The sequence below is a fragment of the Octopus bimaculoides genome, chromosome 1 (genome assembly GCF_001194135.2).
Source record: "Octopus bimaculoides isolate UCB-OBI-ISO-001 chromosome 1, ASM119413v2, whole genome shotgun sequence".
NCBI classification, from domain to species: domain Eukaryota; kingdom Metazoa; phylum Mollusca; class Cephalopoda; order Octopoda; family Octopodidae; genus Octopus; species Octopus bimaculoides.
This window is the reverse complement of record NC_068981.1, coordinates 127,471,873-127,493,446: the sequence shown is the minus strand read 5'-3', so window position 1 is coordinate 127,493,446 and position 21,574 is coordinate 127,471,873. Positions and strand designations below refer to the sequence as shown.

General features: G+C 36.1%; 2 protein-coding genes across 7 annotated transcripts in view; both read right to left on the bottom strand.

Moving 5' to 3' along the window:
- LOC106872767 (U4/U6 small nuclear ribonucleoprotein Prp4) overlaps positions 1-13,232 on the bottom strand; it is a 29,448-nt gene extending 16,216 nt beyond the window's left edge. The window contains exons 1-7 of one of the 2 annotated variants that reach the window (XM_014919859.2): positions 13,126-13,232; positions 10,462-10,633; positions 10,237-10,313; positions 8,961-9,033; positions 8,283-8,407; positions 7,023-7,102; positions 2,148-2,241 (exon numbers count right to left, since the gene is read on the bottom strand). In XM_014919859.2, coding sequence (XP_014775345.1) covers positions 2,148-2,241; positions 7,023-7,102; positions 8,283-8,407; positions 8,961-9,033; positions 10,237-10,313; positions 10,462-10,621 — 609 coding nt within the window. In that variant the 5' untranslated portion in view covers positions 10,622-10,633; positions 13,126-13,232. Of the gene's footprint in view, positions 1-2,147; positions 2,242-7,022; positions 7,103-8,282; positions 8,408-8,960; positions 9,034-10,236; positions 10,314-10,461; positions 10,634-12,958; positions 13,095-13,125 lie in introns of those variants that run through there. The other variant, XM_014919860.2, reaches the window with a different exon arrangement.
- Positions 13,233-18,470: 5,238 nt separating this feature from the next.
- The window catches only part of LOC106872770 (uncharacterized), a 17,511-nt gene continuing 14,407 nt past the window's right edge, over positions 18,471-21,574 (bottom strand). For all 5 annotated transcript variants that reach the window (XM_014919866.2, XM_052970255.1, XM_014919868.2 and 2 more), the window contains 3 exons: positions 21,292-21,460; positions 19,302-19,544; positions 18,471-18,764 (listed from right to left, as the gene is read on the bottom strand). In XM_014919866.2, coding sequence (XP_014775352.1) covers positions 18,664-18,764; positions 19,302-19,544; positions 21,292-21,460 — 513 coding nt within the window. In that variant the 3' untranslated portion in view covers positions 18,471-18,663. The remainder of the gene's footprint in view (positions 18,765-19,301; positions 19,545-21,291; positions 21,461-21,574) is intronic.

Here is a 21,574-nt window from a genome sequence, read left to right as displayed (position 1 = left end):
CAAGAGCCAGTCCAGGGGCACTGGCAACGATCTCTCTCGAAATTCCTTACACATGCCGCGGGCACAAGTGCCAGAAAGGCGACGCTGGGCACAGGTGCCATCACGATTTTGCTTTCGCTTGCCCCGACGTTGGCATGGGTACCAGTCGTCGAATTTAACTCGATTTCGATTTCACTTGCCTCAACAGGTCTTCGCAAGTGGAGTTTAGTGTCCAATGAAGGAAGGTACGCATAAGTGGCCTGGCTGAGGCCTTAGATTTAGGTCTCACTTGGCGTGCCGGGTCTTCTCACACACAGCATTTGGCAGAGTTTCTACAGCTGGATGCCCTTCCTAACGCCAACCACTCAGAGAGTGTAGTGGGTGCTTGTTCTAATTCTGATGGCAAAGAGAAAGGGAAGGTTGAATAATGTGAGTAGAATAGGAAATATGAGTCACATTTCATGCTTTTGAGAATACCAGCTCAGACGCTCTCCAAACCTAGAAATTTTGCAAATGAAAAAGAACATTTAGTTGGTAATTATTTGATCAACCTTAGGGAGATGTAAGACAAACCTGATTCTGAAAGGGTTTGATTTTAAAACTATGAAATATTCAGATGCAGCTTTTTGTGTTAATTTCAAAACAATAATACTGATATTATTAGTAGTACTAGTAGTGATGTTATGTGTTATTATTTTTAGCTAATGTTAACGATAAATACTTGTTTTCCAATTTAAAGTGAATGTCCTGAACACAATAAATAATACAGTTAAGAAAAACACTGCTCTCAAAGCCACCTAATTTGCTTTAACAACACTAAACCATCAACAGATAAAATACCTATTCACTTATGATTGATTCATCCTCTAAAAAGAGAAATTTTAATTTCTACAATAATTTGAGTATAAAAACAAAAATATTTTATACCAGTTAAAATGTAATTAAGAAAATTTTTTTAAATTCATTATTAGTGAGAGAAGCAACATTAGTTCAAAATAGCAATCTGTGTATTGTACTTAAAGTAAATACACTGTTGAGAGCCTTATAAACCGTCATATTCATCTCAAGAAAGCATCTCTTGTTTGACAGTGTTAAAAAACTCAGAATATTTCAACAGTAGATGAAAATCATCCAACACTGCTAAATACATATTTATGCTTCTTCAAGTTTCCTCAGTAGCAAGTAACCAGCATGCAGATGCCAATGGTTACTTACTATTAATGAAGCCCCAAGAAGCAGAAATCCATATTTAGCAATGCCACCACCACTGCTGGATGGCTTTTGGTTGCTACTGATATATTTCAGAGTTTTTTGCACTACATGTCTACAAGAGACACTTTTTGAGATGAATACTACAGCTTATAAGGCTTTCAAAAATGTGTCTACTTTAAGTGCGATACACAGAGTGCTAAGAAAATTATAATTATAAATCATCATCATCATCATTGTTGATTATAATCTATATAAATAAAAGTGAAATTCTGTCTGTCTATCTGGAACCCTTGTATCTCAGTCGACATTCGCTCTACATAGACATATTATACCTTTTTGGAATCAGAATGATCCGGGGATTGAAAATCTAACCTTCATTTGGTTCTTGAACATCAAACATTGGGATCTGCTGCAAGAGCATTTGGGCTGCTATATATATATATATATATATATATATATATATATATATATATATATATATATATATATATATAAATATAGCAGGTAAAGTGACCATAAGATGTTTCAAACGGTTTACAAGAGTTACCTCCCTTAGCAATAATAATAATAACCAGGACATTCCGTATCAGAAAATTTTTTGAATTTAATACCAAAACTTTGTGACAATTACCTCTGTTACCTACAACAATAAATGCAACATTCTGTCTGCCAACCAAGAATGTTGTTCATCCTGCTGTTTTACAGTGATCTCAAAATGTCACAGCAATACAAAATTCCCCAAATGTGATACTCTGTGATATAAATCTGAGATGGTAGGATACCAATAAATGTTTCATTATTATTGCTGTTTTTAGTTTTGGGCCAAAGGTCTAATTAGCCCTCTGCAGGAGCTAGCCTAAAAGTCCACATGGAGTGCTGCTTTTAAGCTTGTTATAAAATATAACAAAAAGTATAACAATATGAAAGTATAAACAATTAAGAAAATTAATAAGTACCCGAATTCTTTTATGAAGATCATGTAATTTAGCATCTCTTTGTGCTTTGGGCATGTTTTTGGACTCTTTTTGAAGTTTGATGCGTGCTTTTGCTCTGAAAAAAATAATTTAAAAAGAGAAGTTCATGAAACGAAAGCTTGTAACCAAAAGATTTCAAATAACTTTACATTTGTTTGTTATGGATTAGACAGACTTTCAAATTTAAGATATATGCATACAGAGCTATACAGCTAGGTAAATGAGAAGGGATACATTGTTTTAAAGAAAAGTTTTTCATCATAGCATGGGAAATCACAAAATGCTGTATGCAGCCCGTGAATTGTAGGCTGAATAAGTTTGGAATATGAATAATTGAAATTACCAGTTTGAAGCTCATTATTTTCTCCAATACTTTATGAAATGGGAATATAGTACCATGGGTCATATTGTTTAACCAAAAGATGTACTGTCTTATTTAGGAATGCATTCTTCAAAAGTGAATGAGACCGAAAGCCATTAACTAATGTAGTATCTATGACATTAACAATACATAACACCCTTGTTAATATCTAACTCTAAGGTGGTGAGCTGGCAAAATCATTAGCTTGGCCAGACCAAAAGCTTAGTGGCATTTCGTCCATTTTTATGTTCTGAGTTCAAATTCTGCTACTGTCAACTTTGCCTTTCATCCTTTCGAGGTTGATAAAATTGTTCTATTTATACACTCAAAGAAATCCTTGCACCACACATCAATTCTTTATTGGTTGTTTCGGTTCTGTCTTCATATTTACCTCCTTTATTTTGATGCTGACTTAATAAATTTTTTTTAAAGGCAGGACAGTTGATACCAGTTGATTACATTGACTCCAGTTGAACACTGGGTTCAATGTAATCGACTTAACTCCTCATCCAAAATCATTGGCCTTGTGCCAAAATTTGAAAGTCATATCTAACTCTCATGTCAGTGCTCTTGTTCTTATCATTGTTGCTTTAAGATCCTGAACCAATGTGCCAGACAGGTCTGTAATTCACCAGATTCCACATAGCTTTATCTTGTACCACTGGGAAGCAAAGTGTAATCTAACTATTTAACTCAAGTATTTTTTGGTTTACTTCTCCCATAGGCAGGAGCAGTTGAACTCTGAAAGCTAGAAATTTACACAATTGCTATGCCTTTAAAAAAAATTTATTAAGTCAGTATCAAAATAAAGCAGGTAAATATGAAGACAGAAATGAAACAACCAAATGCATAACCAATCAAGAATTGATGTGCGTTGCAAGGATTTCTTTGAGTCTATAAACAGAAAACATATAACCATTGACCTCAATATACCTGACTGTGATGTTGTTGTTGTTGGCACTCCGTCGCTTACGACGTAGAGGGTTCCAGTTGATCCAATCAACGGAACAGCCTGCTCGTGAAATTAACGTGCAAGTGGCTGAGCACTCCACAGACACATGTACCCTTAACGTAGTTCTCAGGGATATTCAGTGCGACATAGTGTGACAAGGCTGATCCTTTGAATTACAGGCACAACAGAAACAGGAAGTAAGAGTGAGAGAAAGTTGTGGTGGAAGAGTACAGCAGGGTTCGCCACCATCCCCTGCCGGAGCCTCGTGGAGCTTTTGGTGTTTTCGCTCAATAAACACTCACAACGCCCGGTCTGGGAATCGAAACCGCGATCCTATGACCGCGAGTCCGCTGCCCTAACCACTGGGCCATTGCGCCTCCACATCCTGACTGTGATGAATAGATTCTAAATCCTCTGGAAATATTATTTGTCTTAGATTGATATTCTATAGACATGAATGATTCATCTCTTATCTGCTTAACACCAGTGAAATACGAGTTTTATGAAACTATGGTGGTTCACTGTAACATTTACTATTATCAAACATGAGTATCAGGAAGGTGAGTAGAGTGAGTTAAATACCTAATAGTACATAGTTTCACACTTCTATGGTTTTTAGTTGAAATTCTATTATAATTACCTTTGCCTTCAACACCTCTGGGGTTGATGAAGCAGCACACATGTATTGGAATTAAATAAAATAAACCCTCCTCTATAAATCTGAAGCTCTGTGTCAATGAAGATATTAGGTATGAATTAGTTTTATCTCTACATTTTGAGTTTAGATTCCTCCATATCATCATCATTTAACATCCATCTTCCATGCTGGCATGGGTTGGACAATGTGACAGGAACTGGCAAGCCAGGGAACTGTACCAGGCTCTAGTCTGTTTTGGCATGGTCTCTACAGCTGGATGCCCTTCCTAATGCCAGCCACTTTACAAAATAAACTGGACACTTTTTTGTGGCACTGACACCAGCAAGACAAAGACCACTCAACTGGGAGAGGAAGTAAAAAAAGTTAGCTTCTCAAGTCATGCCAACTCATAAGGACCGGTTTCCCAATTTCCATGATGTATAAATTCCCTACCTGAACAGGACGCCAGTCCATGCAGGATTACTCCTTTTTGCCAGCTGAGGGGACTGGAGCAACATGAAATGAGATGTTTTACTCAAGAACACAATGCATCGCCCTGTCCAGGAATCGAAACCACAATCTCACAATCATGAGTCCAACGCTCTAACCACTAAGCCACATGCCTCCATCAGGAGAGGGAGTGGAACCACAGGACGTGTTACTGTACCAGAGGTTAGTGTATAATACAGGGATAGAGATAGGTATCTTATGAAAGAGGAGATACCTGACTATACCAGTAGGTAAAAGAGAGGAGAGAAAGGAGAGATAGGGTTAGAGAGAAAGGCAGAGAGACAGTCAGAGAGAGAGAAAGGCAGAGAGACAGTCAGAGAGAGAGAGAGATAGAAATAGATGGCGAACTCCTGCCTGTACACTAAATTTGCTGTTATACTCATGGCTGACTTTCACCCTACTGAGAGCATCCCCATACATGGTTTGCATGGCTCTCACAAACTACTCATCTATTCCTAGCTTTTGCATTGACTGTTAGATAAGGGATAGAGGACTCTGTCAAAGGCTTTCTCTATGTCAACAAAATCCAAGTACAGAGGCTTATTTTTCGCTAAATGCTTCTCCTGCAGTTGTCTAACTAGAAGGATAGCATCAGTAGTGCTTCTTTTCAATCTCTGTATTGAATTCTCACAAGTCATCCAAGTAATGCCATAGTCATACAAGATACTTTATCTCTAGATACCCTATTAAACTGCCTGGTTCATCTCACACACTGAAATGCTAGTCTTGTTAAATAGTGCAGCTCACATGACAGAGTTGAGTGACATGACACAGCAAGTATGCCAAACTCGCAAAGCTACAACAAAATTGGTACATTTCTCCTTTCTTTTTATAGAGCATTTGACCTCTTTTATACACTTGTAGAAACCAGCTGCTTTAAACAATCTTCAAAATCAATTATAGTTACATATACTAAATGTAGTTACTAAATGTTGACATACACAGTGAATATAAGCACAAATGGAATGTAGTCACTACATGTTAATACAAATCAAATGGAGGCTACACACTAAATGTTGATACAAACTGTAGTCACACAGATCAAAGAATCACCTTGTAAAGTATCAATCCAAAACAAAGCTGCCACTAATTCATCCCACATCTTCAGAGGCAATGACAAGTGACTGAGACGTCTGTCAATTTGCTGTGCTTGAGAAGACATGCCAAGTTAAGTAAAATAGTGAAACTGAGGTAGTGGCTAGTGCGGGTGACATGTAAAAGCATCCATGCTGGTGACATAAAAGGCACCCACACCAGTGACATGTAAAAGGCATTCATGCTGGTGGCACGTAAAAGACACCCTGTACACTCTGTAGAGTGGTTGACATAAGGAAAGGCATCGGGCATCCAGCTGTAGAAACCAAGCCAAAGCAAACTGGAGCCTGATGCTGCTCTCTGGTCCAGGCAAACTGTCTAATTCATTCTGGCATGGAAAACAGATGCTAAATGGTGATGATGATGATGAAAATGATAAAAGCTACAACTGCAAAAGATTCTTTATCACCAGAGACTTGCATTTTATTTTAAAAACAAAACAAAAAGAAGCAAGATTTTAGTTTATCTCTAATTGTGTGAGTACAAAGCACAGAAATATTTTTTATTTCACAAATTTTCAAAATCATTCTCCTAGCAAACTTACCAAAATTTTTATGTTTTTTTCTTCTTGTTAAATAACTTTAAACATTGTTTTTTTTCTCAATACATATTTTCTTCTTTTTCTTTAAGTAGCAATTGGTTTGTACAATGTTCAACCATTGCTACTGTTTTATGGCACCTTTTAGGATTCTTAAAAATAGATATTGCTCATTTATGGATATATGTCTCAAACAGTCATAAGCAATTTGGTATTTCTTACCAGTTCTTCCAAAGATATCCCATTTTTGGATATTTATCAAAACTTAACTGTTCTATTGGTCAAGTTCATTTTCCTGCATTGAGTTTACTTTTAGACTATTTCTGTCTTCCAACTGTTTAAAATTTTTTCCTCTTTGTTGCCATTATTTCTTTCCTTTTAGTGAAGTCTCACAGTCCAATAGCCCTCCAAGTTATGACATTGACATATGAGGTCCTTTATCTTCAGATAACGTATCTAGTCCAGCTCTCACTTTGAACTGTCAGCCTTGTTAAATAGTAAAGCTCATGTAACTAATGGGTTGAGTCACATGATACAACATGTCAAACTATATAACAAGAGGAATATTATAGCTTTTATTATACATTTTATAGTTACATTATATGAAAGTTGTCAGATTAAGAACCAGTAATATTATGGCTATGGTTAAATAAATAATATTCCTTCTATGCAAGTGTATCTAAGGAGATAAAACCCTAAAAAACAGAAGCAGTCACAAGTGGCTTCATAATATATAAAACAACAAATTCCACAGTTTGACTCACCTTGGAATAGAATAAAGTGCTAACCAATATCGAGATTCTTTTAGTGTGTCTGAGCCTTCATGATACCAAGTGATATTTTCCTAAACAAACATAAGAACACATATTTAAAAAATCATTATTTGCACCATGCACAGTGAGATCTGGAATGATTATTTACAAATATACTCTTAACACATCTAGGCACATTCAGATACAAAATATACAAGTTGCTGTAGTGTACACCATAGGAGAATAACTTTTTTCTTTTACAATAACAGTGTATGCAACACACTCAGCTCATTGGTACATGGGTTTCTGGGACACTAGTGTTTCAATATGTGTTGGCTGACGTAAAACAGTACTTATTCTGCAATGATATTCACTACAGCAATCAGAATATTTAATTTTTGAACTAGCCTAGACATATAAATATCAAAAAGAACGGTGTAAAATGTTTGAAATTATATATATATTGTTCATGGCTAGTATGAGTTGGACTTTGGCTGCAAATATCTGCAGTTAATACTTTTACAGAAAACAGATACTTTGTAATATTAAATCTCTCAGTCTGAAATGGAAAAGCACCAATTTCTCATTGAGGTTGTTTAGGGCAATGTTAAGAGGACATGAAAATGGTTATAGCAAGGTTTGAATTCAGAACCCTGTCAGCACTAAATATATCACTTTAGCATTAATGTAATAGTTAGGTCTGAATTTTGAAATAGTGTGTCCAAAACAAAAGTAAGATGTGTCCAGTGAAGACAAAATATTTTCAGTAGCTGTCCACATATTGCAAAGTGAAGAGAGATGGCATCAACTGGAAACAGTTATGTCAGAGAACATGGAATTAAAGAATGAAGCAGTTAAAATGAGATAAAAGCAGGATAAATAACTGGCTGATAACTTGGAAAGACATAAGAAAACATCAATTGAAGTGGTCAGAATAGAAATGGCAGATGGCTAAGAGAGAGAGGGGGAGGGGGAGGGAGAGAGAGAGAGAGAGAGAGAGAGAGAGAGAGAGAGAGAGAGAGAGAGAGAGAGAGAGAGAGAGAGAGAGTGTGTGTGTGTGTGAAGGGAAATCAAAATTTAATAGTGAATCACAACAAATGCAAACTATGATCCAGATAAAGTCCAATATTAACAGAATTTTGACGACTAAATTTTCACAATTCCTACATTAGAAAAAGGTAAAGAGAAGACAATAACTGGAAAGATAATGCACATTTTTCAGAATCTACATACTATAAAATAGAATGATGTAATCATTTTTTAAAACTCTACCTCTTCTCTTTTCTTTTTCTTTTCTTCTTGTTCAATTTTCTTTTTTTTTATAGTGTCTTCTCCAATCTGAGCTAACAACTGCCTCAAACGTTCTCGACGATCAGCAGGACCTTCTCCAAAGAGACCTAAAGAACAAAATTGAACAGAGTTAATAAATAAAAATCCAAGAAAAAAATGCTTAAATAAAAAAGAACAGCATGAATAATCTTTAACACATATACAATATAAACTCATTGTTGAGAATGTTTCACACCTTTCCATTCACTGATCTTGGAAGCTTTATATAGGAGCATGGACAGTGTTTTTTCTGACTAAAATGGGGGAAAAAAAGCTGCCAAAGGAAGACAGCTATGCAAGTTTCATCATCAACAGTACAAATGAAGTGTCCAAAGCAGGTAGGCAATTTTAAGGGTAGAGTCACAAGCTCTCACAGACTCTCCAAGAATGGTTATGCAGATAAAAGTGACTTGTAACAGCTCCACACTGATGATGGACAGACACAAGACTGAAAAGATTGGAGTAAAAAGTATAACTATATAGACTGTTCCTTAACGGTATCCAACACTTGTGTATAGGAGAATAGATTGAAACCTGTGCAGCAGTGTGCATATGTGGATAAGGGAAAACAAAAACAGCTAAGGTAAATAACAAAGTAAATATATTTCATCTAAGACTTACATATAGGCTCCCCGAGTTGCCTTAAAGTAGCTTTTACTTCAGTGTCATCAGTGGATACTTGAATCTGTCGAGCCTGCATTAGAGATTCAGAGAGACAAATCAAAAGTAATATGCAAATTGTTGTACAAAACAGTTATTACGAAACATTAACAAATCATCATCATCATGATTTTTCCATAGTGGTATGGCTTAGAGAAAACCAAAGTGCTGTGAAAAAAGCATTGGTGTGGGTACTGGTGCCATGTAAAAAGCACTGGTCCTGGTTCCACATAAAAAGCACTGGTGATGGCCTCACATAAAAAGCTACACTGAGTTCCAATCTGGTCTGGCATGGTTTCTGTGACTGGATGCCCTTCCTAATGCCAACAACTTTACAGTGTGTGCTGGGTGCTTTTAACATGGCACTGCGCAAGCGCTTTTATGTGGCCCCAGCATGAGTGCTTTTTACATAGCACATATATTTACAATATCAGGTTGCCTCTATGTAGTCACTTGAGCTGCTACAAACAGCAGCCAAATTTCCATCAAACTACACTCTACTGTTTAAAAACAGAAAAGGACACATAGGATAGTTGTAGTATATTACTCACAAAAAAGATGGAATAGTCAAGCTGGAATATATTTGATGATAGGATGTCTGATAAGTGCTAAAGCGCAACAACATATCAGTATATTTCTTTTTTGTACTCATTCTGACACCTTTCATTCACAATATCTTCATAGACTAAGAAAAAGAAAACTAACTGCACTCATGAAACTTAGAAAGAATTAACAGAGTTTTTGTTAAGAATATGCTAGAAGTGTATAATGAAGTTTTGCTTCTCAATTAAATAATAAAAATCTGTTTCTATTTAATACCAGTGATTTTTCTGTTGAATAAGAAACGTCAGCAGTTAAAGCCCTTTTGTTGCATATACATTATTAATGTCCTTGAGAAGAAGATGAATATGACAATCTCATTCCCATCCCTGGAGTCTGATTTTTGTGCCAAAACAAGAAATTTTAATCACAAGAACTAGATAACTCTACATGATATCACAAAGAACTACATGTATTTATATGATATCACAAATACTCAATGATCTCTTCATATTACAAAGACCTAGATGTTACTGTTGCTAAATATCTTTATGTAACTGACTGACATTAGGTAATATCTTAACATAAATGCATAGGTTTTTAGTACCTTGAAGAATTTCATCATCTGCAATAAAGAATGATCAACACAGACAAATAACAGAGTTGATTTTAGAAAGGCTCAAATCAAGTCACCCACCCTTTTCCTGCGTTCAAATTCTGCTAGTAATTCTGCTTGGCTTTCACTTTGTTCATCATCAATTTCAAACACTGCTCCTGAAATGGAAACAATTGTTTTGTTTTTTTAAATACAACAAACACTTGCTGTACATATCCGTTTTAAAATTTTTTCCGCATTATACTGAGAATACAATTAGTACTTCAAAGGTAAAACAAAATTTGAGAAGTATTGAAAAGTGCAAACCATCTGATATGTTAATATTTCCAGCAGCTATTCCAGCTTCTATAGCACTAGAGGTTTTACGGTGTGAATCATTGTCAGTATTCTGATGTTCTTCAAGACTCCCATAATGCACTACTTTATCTTTCCTGTAGTAAGACACTTCATTTTCATCATCAGACATGGTTGGCTACTTCTAAAAATTAAAAACAAAAAAGTAAGTTAAAAGAAGAGAGAACAAAAGAAATATACAGTGGAGATGATTTGACTGAAACAATATAAAAATGTTTTTTTTTTGATCTGGTCATTATTTTATAAGATGCCTCATTGATTTCACAGAGCATACTATGTAAGAGGTACTTAATTTATTGACCTCAATGGGAATTGCTCCAGTTCACTCAGCTGTAAAACTATGAGAAAAACTAGTCAAAGCAGATGTAAAACTAATTTTTAAAACATTAAATATGAACGAATCCAACTGAGCAACAGTTAACTATAAAGTTCTATCAGTAATATAGAGTGTGGCTAGCTAAGCACATAGGGTAACAGATAATCACCCATAAATGCAATGGTTTGTGTCTTACCTTAGGTAACATATTTTATCTATGACTAGGCATTTGACTCTTAAATGAAAATAGATATCATAGGATAGGAATAATTCATTGCTCCAAGCAGTGACAGCATTGTTGATTTGATGAATGATTTGCTAGCTGGTAGTACCAAGTTTAATTCTGCCTGTGAGAAAGATACCTGTATAAACTAGCATCCAATCCAAACAGAGGAAGCTCTATTTCCCATTTGTTTAAGGTTACAAAAACTGTAGTATGTATCACGTAACATGGATCATTGTGATTTGGAAATGGATTAGCTTTATACCAGTAATAGCAAGTGTATATATGTGCAGTGACTAACTATACATCACATGAATCATTATTCTGTTTCTTCTGGATAGTGGTTCAGAAATCCCATCTCTTTCATGGAATTAAGATTTTTACCACTATTTAGAATAAAAGAGATACACCTTAAAATCTTGATACAAACTCATACTATGTTGATGAATGGCTAGATTCTTTTTCAACAATGAGCACAACATTGTCTTGCAACTCTATCAAAAGAAAATGATGTACAATTTTCCAAGAGTACTTTCTTCACAAGATAATAAAATTAATTGAAAGCTACTATACTTAAATAGACTGCCCTTAACATATAGAAGTTAAGCTTGATTGGAATAGTGTGATACCAACTTAGTGTAAATTAATCTAAATTAATTCACATAAAGTTGATGACAAACAACAAAGGATGCAATTACAATTATTGACATCACCACTATGTACAACTACAAAAACAGGGAAAGAGGCGGGGAAAAGAAGACTGTATAGCGTTCATAATGCTAAACACCTGGTTAAGCTTGATTGAGCAGACCTATGAACCGAAGGCAATCCAGTGGTGACCATCCCGTCCTTTTTTCGAACAGATCGAGTGACATGTAAATGTTCCCTAACTGGCACATTCATGTCTTTTTCTAGGCTACAATTAGCAGTATTAGTAAAACAAAAAAACCTAGTCTAAGTACTAGGCTTGAAGGGAACTTTTTGGCACTGGTCCCGTGAGTACAAAATATTAATTTTTTACACTAGCACAAAACTAGATTCGTGAGATAGAGATAATCGACTGAGTCGACACTAGTATATGACAGGTACTTATTTTATTGGCCCCAGAAGAATGAAAGCCAGTTAGATCAACTTCAATGTTATTTGAATTCACGCAGGGGAAATAGTTTAATGCTGTAAAACATTTAAACTAACATTCTATACCATTCTTGCGAAAAGGAAATTTTAAAAAGTCAGTTGTCTGGCAAAACAGTCAAGGCCTATATCCTAGAATAAATCTGACAGGGAGGGGCGATAAGGTTCAATGTTGTTTACTAATTATAACAATTCATATATTATCAGTTCGTTTGAAAAAAAAAAGTGTTTTGGCTTGTTCGTGTTTCTAACGTTACGTTGTTTTTTTGTTTTGTTTTTTACTAACATTGTAAATGTTGGCTTTGAATTAATTTTTCGAAGCGATACTACAAACCATCGAGGTTTTCTACCATCTCTCATACTGAGTTTTTAAAAAAATTATTTTGTCTATGTGTACTTGAGTAGGATTCCTCGACGTTATCTTTTGGTTCAAGCTTTTAAAGAATCGATTTCTGATATCTTTTAATCGCAAATAAAACGAATATAAATCGAAGAGATTATTGGTTGTCTATGTCAGCAAGAAACAATAAACTATGTTGTTGTGTATCGACTAAAAGCGAACGTTTTGAATAAGATCCCTTAATCGGGGAAAAAGTCGCAATTCGTTTCACGATTTTCTGATTATTGTATAGTTAACCGTTATTTATTTTCTTACTATCCACAAATTCACTTTTGTCGAGTAGAAGATTTAATCGACTGAATGGATCTTAGAATACTAATGCTAATATTCATTCCATAGAGTCCCATACTTTTGGATCTGGAGGAACAAAACTTACCAGGCTAAAATTGAACAGAGGTCTTGATTTAAATACTATAAAAGAACATGTCATGTGAAACTAAATAAACTATTTAGGTGAAGACAGCGATGACAAAGAATAGAGAGAAAAATTAATCAACTGAAAATTAAATGGAACCAAGGAAAATTTAGCTTTGTATTACATACCGGCAATGGTATCTTACAAGTAAATAAATATAAAGACACCATGCAGTCATTAGAATACTTCCGGTAAAGGTCACGTCCGGTGTTATATGTCAGAGTTTATTTGTTTATTGTGAATATTTCTACATTTATTGTGTGTTTAAATAACAAGGAAGTTCTGCGATGAAATTTAAATAAAAAATGCTAATAGCAGAACTTTTTAAAGTTGTTGGTCAAATTCTTATAATAACTACAGAAAATAGACCAACGTAGATTATTCTGTTTTTGTGTTATATCAAGAGTTTAGTCTTTTTTTAAAAAAATATTTGTATCGTCTGGAGGAAGAGTCTGCGTTCCCGGTCTTCTCAGACATTCTGACAATAGTGAGATGAATGTAGTTAATGTTCTTCAACATTAGAGTGGGTGTAGTGATAAGTATGGACATATGAGTGAGTAGAGGAGAATCTAATGTGTCGAAGTGTCTGATTAGAAGTGGCATGATAACAGCCAACTCTACCAGGGGTAGAGGCCGCAGCATAGAAAAGACAAGAGATAGTGTGTTGGTGAATAACGTAATGCCAGTCAGTCTAGTGAATCCCTACCCCAAGCCGCTTAGCTTATGAAGTCTGGGATGTCTGCGTGTGGAAGCAAAACTGTCCCATATATGGGAGAAGTACTTCACTGGGTATCAAAGGGCTTTCTAGAGGGTTGGTAGCAGTTGTGAAACGTAATGTTTTCTGACATTGAAGAGAAAGTGATGTTTGGGGTGCTGTCATATTAAATCTTTTCATATTTATAGTAATTGTATCTTTGTGATGCTGAAGAAGACATGATTGGTGTGACCTCATTTCAGAATATTTTCTAAGTTTCGCTTAAGGACTCAGCTCAAGGTTGGTATAAGGTTGCATACAGATGACACTTGGATGTGGAAGAATAAAAGTGGTACTATCTGCAGAGATGACCTGTGAATTGTTGATGTATGGGAAGAAGAATGTGGGGAGCAAAGTTGAACCAAATTTGATAGTGTAGATCTGAGAGAATTCCATCAGTATATACCATAATAATTTGAGCTGATTGGAAACAATCAATCCAAGAGAAATGAAAAGAATATCAAGATGGGTGGTTTTAGTAAGAAACTGCATGCTAGATTTAGTTGAATACTTTGCTAGTGTAAAAGACCAATGACAGTGTTTTCACCAAATTTCTTCAGAGCAAAGGCCTACTTGTGAGTAGCATAAGATAGTTGGTCTCCAATAGACCTGGCTTTATGAAAGCAGTACTTGAGATCATTAAGGAAAGGAGGAAGAAGATTTCAAGGTGTTGGAGAAGATAATTGTTTGCATCAACTTTGAGACATTGGATGTGTGTGCTAGGAAACAGTAAGGTCAGAGGACATGACCATTTTGGGAATGTAACAAACTGTAGCATGTTTCAAAAGATTGGGGTATACCCCTACAGAGACAGAAAGGAAAATAGAGAGCTTGAAGTGCTTTTGAAGATAGAGGCTATCTCTGGTATGCATTGTTAGAAAGTATCAGAAGCTTCTAAAAAGATTGGCTGTGCAGTCCATAAAGGCACATTTCACATTTTGTATGATAATCTTGTCTTGCAAGAGTTGCAAAGCTAGGTAAAAGTCATTTACTTTGTAGTGGGGTTGAAGGACTTTTGCTTTATCTCAGTTTCTGCAGCACAGCTACAAATGAGCCACTTGAAAAATTGGAGCTATGAAATTAGGCTTTGTAGGGGACATAGCTAAGAAAATGGTTTCAGTGACCTACCTAGTTGTCTCAAGCTGGTGGTCAAAGAGGAACAGGAATTCAAGCTGTTGGAGAAAGTGTTAGTAATGGCCATCTCCATTACTTTTTTGATTTTGGCAGTATGACAAGTGATAGTTGGTGAGATCTGAAGGATTGCCTTTCTTGGACTTCAGAAGAAGAGGCCATTGTAGTTGTGGCAGAGATGCAAAAAGTAAGAACTAATTGTACATGAGCCTGTAACGGACACGTGTGTGTACATCGGAGCTGCTAAATGTAGTTAAGGGTCACCATATGTACATGGTCAATAGTAGGATGAAACAGTGTAATAACAACATCGAAAAAGGAAGGAATAATATTCACAAATTTATTTGCCAGAAGTGGTTAGTAAAATATACATAGTAACTTACAATAGTAATAATGATGTGTTAGTGGCTCACTAGTAGTTGGAAGGGTGTAAGCTGTACATTCTGCTAACAGAGAAAAAGAAAGGGTAAGGATTACATTGACCCTTTTAATTTGGTTGATGCTATTGCTCCTGGTTGTGCTGCCTATTAGAGAGAGAGAGAGAGAGAGAGAGAGAGAGAGAGAGAGAGAGAGAGAGAGAGAGATGATTTCAGTTGGACTGACTCTTTCGTGACCAGCAAAATGGTGAAGTCCTAGGAGGGCAGATGTTTCTTATTAATCTCCCAGCATAGAGATAAAACACAATGAAATCGGACAGTCATCTGACAAGGAACAAGTGTGTAGATTTGGTTTTGAATCTCAGTTAGGTAGGACTAAGTGAGCTCCTACAAGTCAGACTTTCTGAATACTTTTCATTATTTATTGCTATTTAACTCCAGATTAGATCTAAGTGAGAAGACCTTCTAGTTGAGCCCATCTCATTCTTCTCTCATGTGTTGGTATCTGTCATCATCATCATCGTTTAACGTCCGCTTTCCATGCTAGCATGGGTTGGACGATTTGACTGAGGACTGGTGAACCAGATGGCTCCACCAGGCTCCAATCTGATTTGGCAGAGTTTCTACAGCTGGATGCCCTTCCTAACGCCAACCGCTCCGAGAGTGTAGTGGGTGCTTTTACGTGCTTTAACTGTATTATTCAGAAATGAATGTTTCCTTTTTAAAGATGGTAGGGTGTTATGTGAATGAGAATTGGCTGCTATTTCTAACAGGTTTCTTATTTGTTTGATGTTTAATTGTAATGGGTGATCTAACAGACTTCTTTCTTTTGAATGAATACTGAACAGACAGAGTGGTTTCACACCTTTTTGTCATAAGAGAGATGTATTTTCCATGGTAATTGAAGTGTATTTGCCTTTTAGCAGTTGAAATATGTCACAAACATAGGTCCACTAACCTAAATTCTGCTTATACCTTAAACACTTGTAGTAACGCCTGCGCATGCATAGTCTTATGCATGCGTAGAATTAATAAAGCAAGCGTTTCCCGCTCAATTCATTCTCTTTCTCGCTGGCCAGCGATTGAGCAAGGACGTGTGTTTAAAGCTGTCTCTACATCTTTCGGTCTTATACTCGACAGCTCGTTATTCTCACCTCTAAAGATGTATAACTAAAAGATATGTATGTTTATCACCTAAATAAATGTTGTTTGAGTTGTTTAGTCTGGAGTTCAGCGTTCCGTATATTTCTTTAATATTATAGTAGAAAGTCAGGTATACAATCTAAAGATGTATAACCCACTTTCTACTAAACACTATTTAGTGCTAACATTTCGTTATAGAAAAACAAAAGACAAAAACAGGTGTATGAACAACAAGCAAGTGTATTAGTTTGATGCTTGGGAGAAATGAAAAAGTCTTTTACGTTTTGAGCCTATGCTCTTCAACAGAAAGGAATAAGAGAAAATAAACAGAGAGAGAACGAAAAAATCTTATAGATTTCAGCAGTCCAACATTGCAAATGATTGTCAATAAAGAGGTTGAAAGTAAGGGAGAAATAATAAAAAAAAAAAGGTCGAATGTAATGGAAATAATAAAGTGCTAGTGATCCCAACAGCAGGTGTGTGTGTATGTGAGAATGGTGTGTGTGTGTGAATAGGAGCAAATGACTCTGACATGTATGTGTGTATGTGTTGTGTGTAGCAGTTGATGTGTGCTTTTTCACGTGGTGTGCTTGTGGGAGTATATATTGTCTGCGTTCAGGTATTATGTGCTTGAGTGAGTGTGGGAGTGTGCAGGATGGTGCATGTGTGTGAGTGTTGGGAATTGAGCAGTGCTAGTGTGTGTGGAGTGGTGTGGGTTTGGTATCAAATGAAGAGAGGAGGTGAGGTTGGTGTCAGATGAAGAGATGAGGTGAGTTGGGTCCATGTATGTATGTATATATATATATATATATATATATATATCATCATCATCATCATCATCATCATTTAATGTCCGCTTTCCATGCTAGCATGGGTTGGACGATTTGACTGGAGACTGGCGAACCAGATGGCTACACCAGACTCTAATCTGATCTGGCAGAGTTTCTACAGCTGGATGCCCTTCCTAACACCAACCACTCCGAGAGTGTAGTGGGTGCTTTTAACGTACCACCGGCAGGAGGGCCAATCCGGCGGTACTGGCAACGGCTACACTCAAATGGTGTTTTTCACATGCCACCTGCACAAGAGTCAGTCCAATGTTTTGTTCACATGCCACCAGCACAAGTGCCAGTAAGGCGAAGCTGGAAACAATCACGCTCAAATGGTGCTTTTTACCTACCACCGGCATGGAAGGGAGACCACTGCTCTGGCAGTGATCCCATTCAGATGGTGCTGTTAGCGCTCCACTGGCATGGTGCCAGTCATCGAATTTGGTTCAATTTCGATTTCGATTTCACTTGCCTCAACAGGTCTTCGCAAGCAGGGTTTTGTGTCCAAAGAAGGAAAGGTACGCATAAGTGGGCTGGCTACACCCTGGTAAAGGCCATGGGTTATGGTCTCACTTGTCTTGCCGGGTCTTCTCACGCACAGTATATTTCCAAAGGTCTTGGTCAATACTTATTGCCTCGGTGAGGCCTAATGTTCGGAGGTCGTGCTTCACCATCTCATTCCAGGTCTTCCTGGGTCTACCTCTTCCACAGGTTCCTTCAACCGCTAGGGTGTGGAACTTTTTCACACAGCTATCCTCATCCATTCTCGCCAAATGACCATACCAGCGCATATATATATATATATATATATATATATATAGCAATAAGAAAATGGAGGGGAATATGAGGTACTCATCAACTTGCAGACAATGTATTCCATTGATTAATCTGTTTATTTTATAACCAAAATGACAAAAAATACAATATACAGACACTTATGACATGGTATGTCATAAGAGTTGATGTTGCTGTGGGCTTGAACTATGCAAGAAGTGAAAAAATTTTTGGACTAAAACACAACCGGAACCCTAAGTAAGGCATGTGTAAAATTTGAATGAAATTGGTTGTGTAGTTCTTGAGTTTTAGGGATTCACACAGACACACACACACAGACAGACAGGCACACATTCTCATTTTTATAGATATAGATAATGCTAAATTAAAAAGAAACAGCAACATGAAATAGCAACAACAGATCAGTAAATCAACAATAATAGTAATAAGGAAGAATAGAACAGTACAAAGTAAACTTTTGAAATGTTTCATTCAAATTTTATTTGAGTTGACTTTTTACAGTTCTAGCTCTAAGTTGCAAATAAACAGACAGGAGCAACAGTTTTTCAATTGGAACAACATCGAGGAAGAATTCTCAGAAAATGAAGCACCATGGAAGCAACTAATGAACAACTTGAAGCATCACATTAGTAAAACCTAACCCTTGGTAAACAGAGGAGGGTCATTGATAAGGGTGAACATGATCACATTTGAATGGTATAAGTTTCTTCTGACATCAATTAAGTTTTGGTATTCATCTGAAAAAGAAAATTAAGAAAAATAGAATATACATTCATACACATACAAACATATGTGTGAATGTGTGTGTGTGTGTATACATACATATAAATACATACACATATATATATATATACATAATATATATGTGTGTATATACATATATATGTACATGTATATATATATATATATATATATACATATATATTCAGGTGAATATGGTACTTAAGTTTAGGCACCAGAATTAAGTATGGTATTATCCATAGAGTTTCAAAATAAGGTGATTAAAGTCAAAATAAGCAACAAGGATATGCAAAGTTAATGCGGTACGATCGTTTCATGCAACTCCATTTAATTAAGCAATGTCAGCATTACATCAAATATAAAATACAGAGCAATCCTCAGCTGCACAAAGATATAGAAATTTACTGAAATTACATTTCAACAGAAGGACATATTTTTATAACTACAGTAAATTTCTATATTTTTGTAAGTTAAATGATGAACAACAATACTATTGCTGAGAATGACAGCAACTAGATAAGAAATTCACTTACCACTTTGGTAAAAATCATAAAAGTGACTGTCTGACTTGAACTGGTGGATTACTATAGTTTTGCCCTGAATATCCCAGGTAGTTTGTCTGAACTGATGAATATCATTAGAGGCAACAACACCATGAGCAACTTCAAATTTATCCATAACGGCTGCTGCAGGCCTGACATACTCTTTCTCAAACTTGGTAATTAATTCATCTGGAAACTGTACTTCAATATCCATTAGCATAAATGTGGTATAAGCTGGTAAAGAACAAAAATGGGAAAGAGACAAAATAGAAAAATATAATCTTCTTATAAATCATAGGTCTGCATACATATGTGGCTATATGAATGTAATATTTGCATATATGCATTATCATTCAACTACGGTAGTAGTTGAATAATATTCTTAAGGCTGCAATTTACTCACATGCAACATCTTTCAGACTTTGTTGCTCATTCAGTTCTTAACCAAATTGAAAACTGTTAACATTTTTAAGAGGACTGGTCACAAACTTCTTCTTAAAAAATAATTGATGTTTACTAGGAATTCATACAGTGGTTAGTATTATGTTTCTTTATAAGGTAGAACCTGTTAATATTACGGTTATTGTAAATGTTTTTATAGACCAAAATTTCTGCCTTTTCCCTTTATAGCTGGCATATTTTTCAAATTAAAGATTCCAAGTGTTGTAGCTCAAATCCATTTTAGATGATAGGTTGCATGGAGAGAACTTTGGATGACATTTTTTTTTATTTACTCAGCTTATGAATATATTCTTTTAAATATATCACTGAATATATTTTCTTTAATACCAATGCACATTCATTATTATTTGGCACTGCAATCATTATTTTATTTTAGTCAGGTTCCAACCCAAGCTGCAGCAACAAAGTCCACCCACCACGCCTCTAGGTCCATCATCACTGCCTCGAGGTCCTGGATACATTCCAAGCCAGTGTCTGTGATCAAGTGGTTGACATAAGTGTGATGACATTTTCTACTTCTTACATTACCATGAAGTAGGTTCCACAAGACTAATTTAGATGCTTACAGTTCAGGGTAGTGCACGCAGTGACCAGATAGTCACAGCCATCTTTACTTGATCTTTTCACTAACTTTGGCAGGCCTCCATAAAGGCATTTGCTTGTCATATGTTACTGCCATTTCACATTTAAGGCCATTTGTAGCTGCCACTTTACATTTAAGGCCATTTCACATTTAAGGCCACTTGTGTAGCAGCCATCTAGCTCATTTGATAATTTCTTTGTCAATGTCCATGTTTCACTGCCATTAATAGCAGTGATTTGACAGTTGCAATGAACAGTTTGATTCTGATTCACCTTGGTAATTTGGAGTTCCAGACCTTCTTTAGTTTGTAACAGGCTGTCCATGTTTGTGCGTTCCTATCTTGATGTGTGCTTCTGAACTGCTCACCCAACCACCCAAGTACTTGAAGTCTTCAATAACATTCAATTTGGAACTACTCAAAGCAAAAAGTTCAGCATCGCTTGATTGGTTGAAAGACATGCATTGGCACTGCAACATGAGTACCAGAATGAAACTTTCTCCATCGATATGAGCAACAAGATTCTTGTGAATACCATCAGTAGATTTAATGATTTTATACATGGCTGTGTCAGCAAAAGAAAATAATACACCACTCTAGTGTGTAAATTTTATCTCATCATCTGATATGTGCAGATAAAGAAAGCAAAAGGATAACCATCAAAGGTAATCCTTTGCCTTTAAAACTGCCAGCATGTGTCATGGCGATAATGACGATGGTGACAGTGAGGAGGAGGACGAGGATGAGGAGGATGAGGATGAAGAGGAGGATGGAGAGGAGGATGAAGAGGAGGATGATGAGGAGGAGGAGGAGGAGAAGGAGGAGGAGGGGCGGGGGAGAAGGAAGAGGAGGAGGACAATGGCGAGAAGTGACTCACCTTCGAAAATAAAGAAATATAATTTATTCAGAACTGAATCAAAATTCAAAAAATATCTCACCCAAATCAGGAATATATTGTAAAGGGACAACAAATGCTTCATATTCCATATCCTGTTGTTTAAATATTCGATCACTGTTTATCCAACGTATTGCTTGCTCAAGGCTTAGGAAGCAGAGTATAACAATGCAGTGGTTACTTGGCCAATCAGACTTCTCCAAGTTCACAATCTGTAGAAGAAGAAGAAGAAGAAGAAGAAGAAGAAGAAGAAGAAGAAGAAGAAGAAGAAGAAGAAGAAGAAGAAGAAGAAGAAGAAGAAGAAGAAGAAGAAGAAGAAGAAGAAG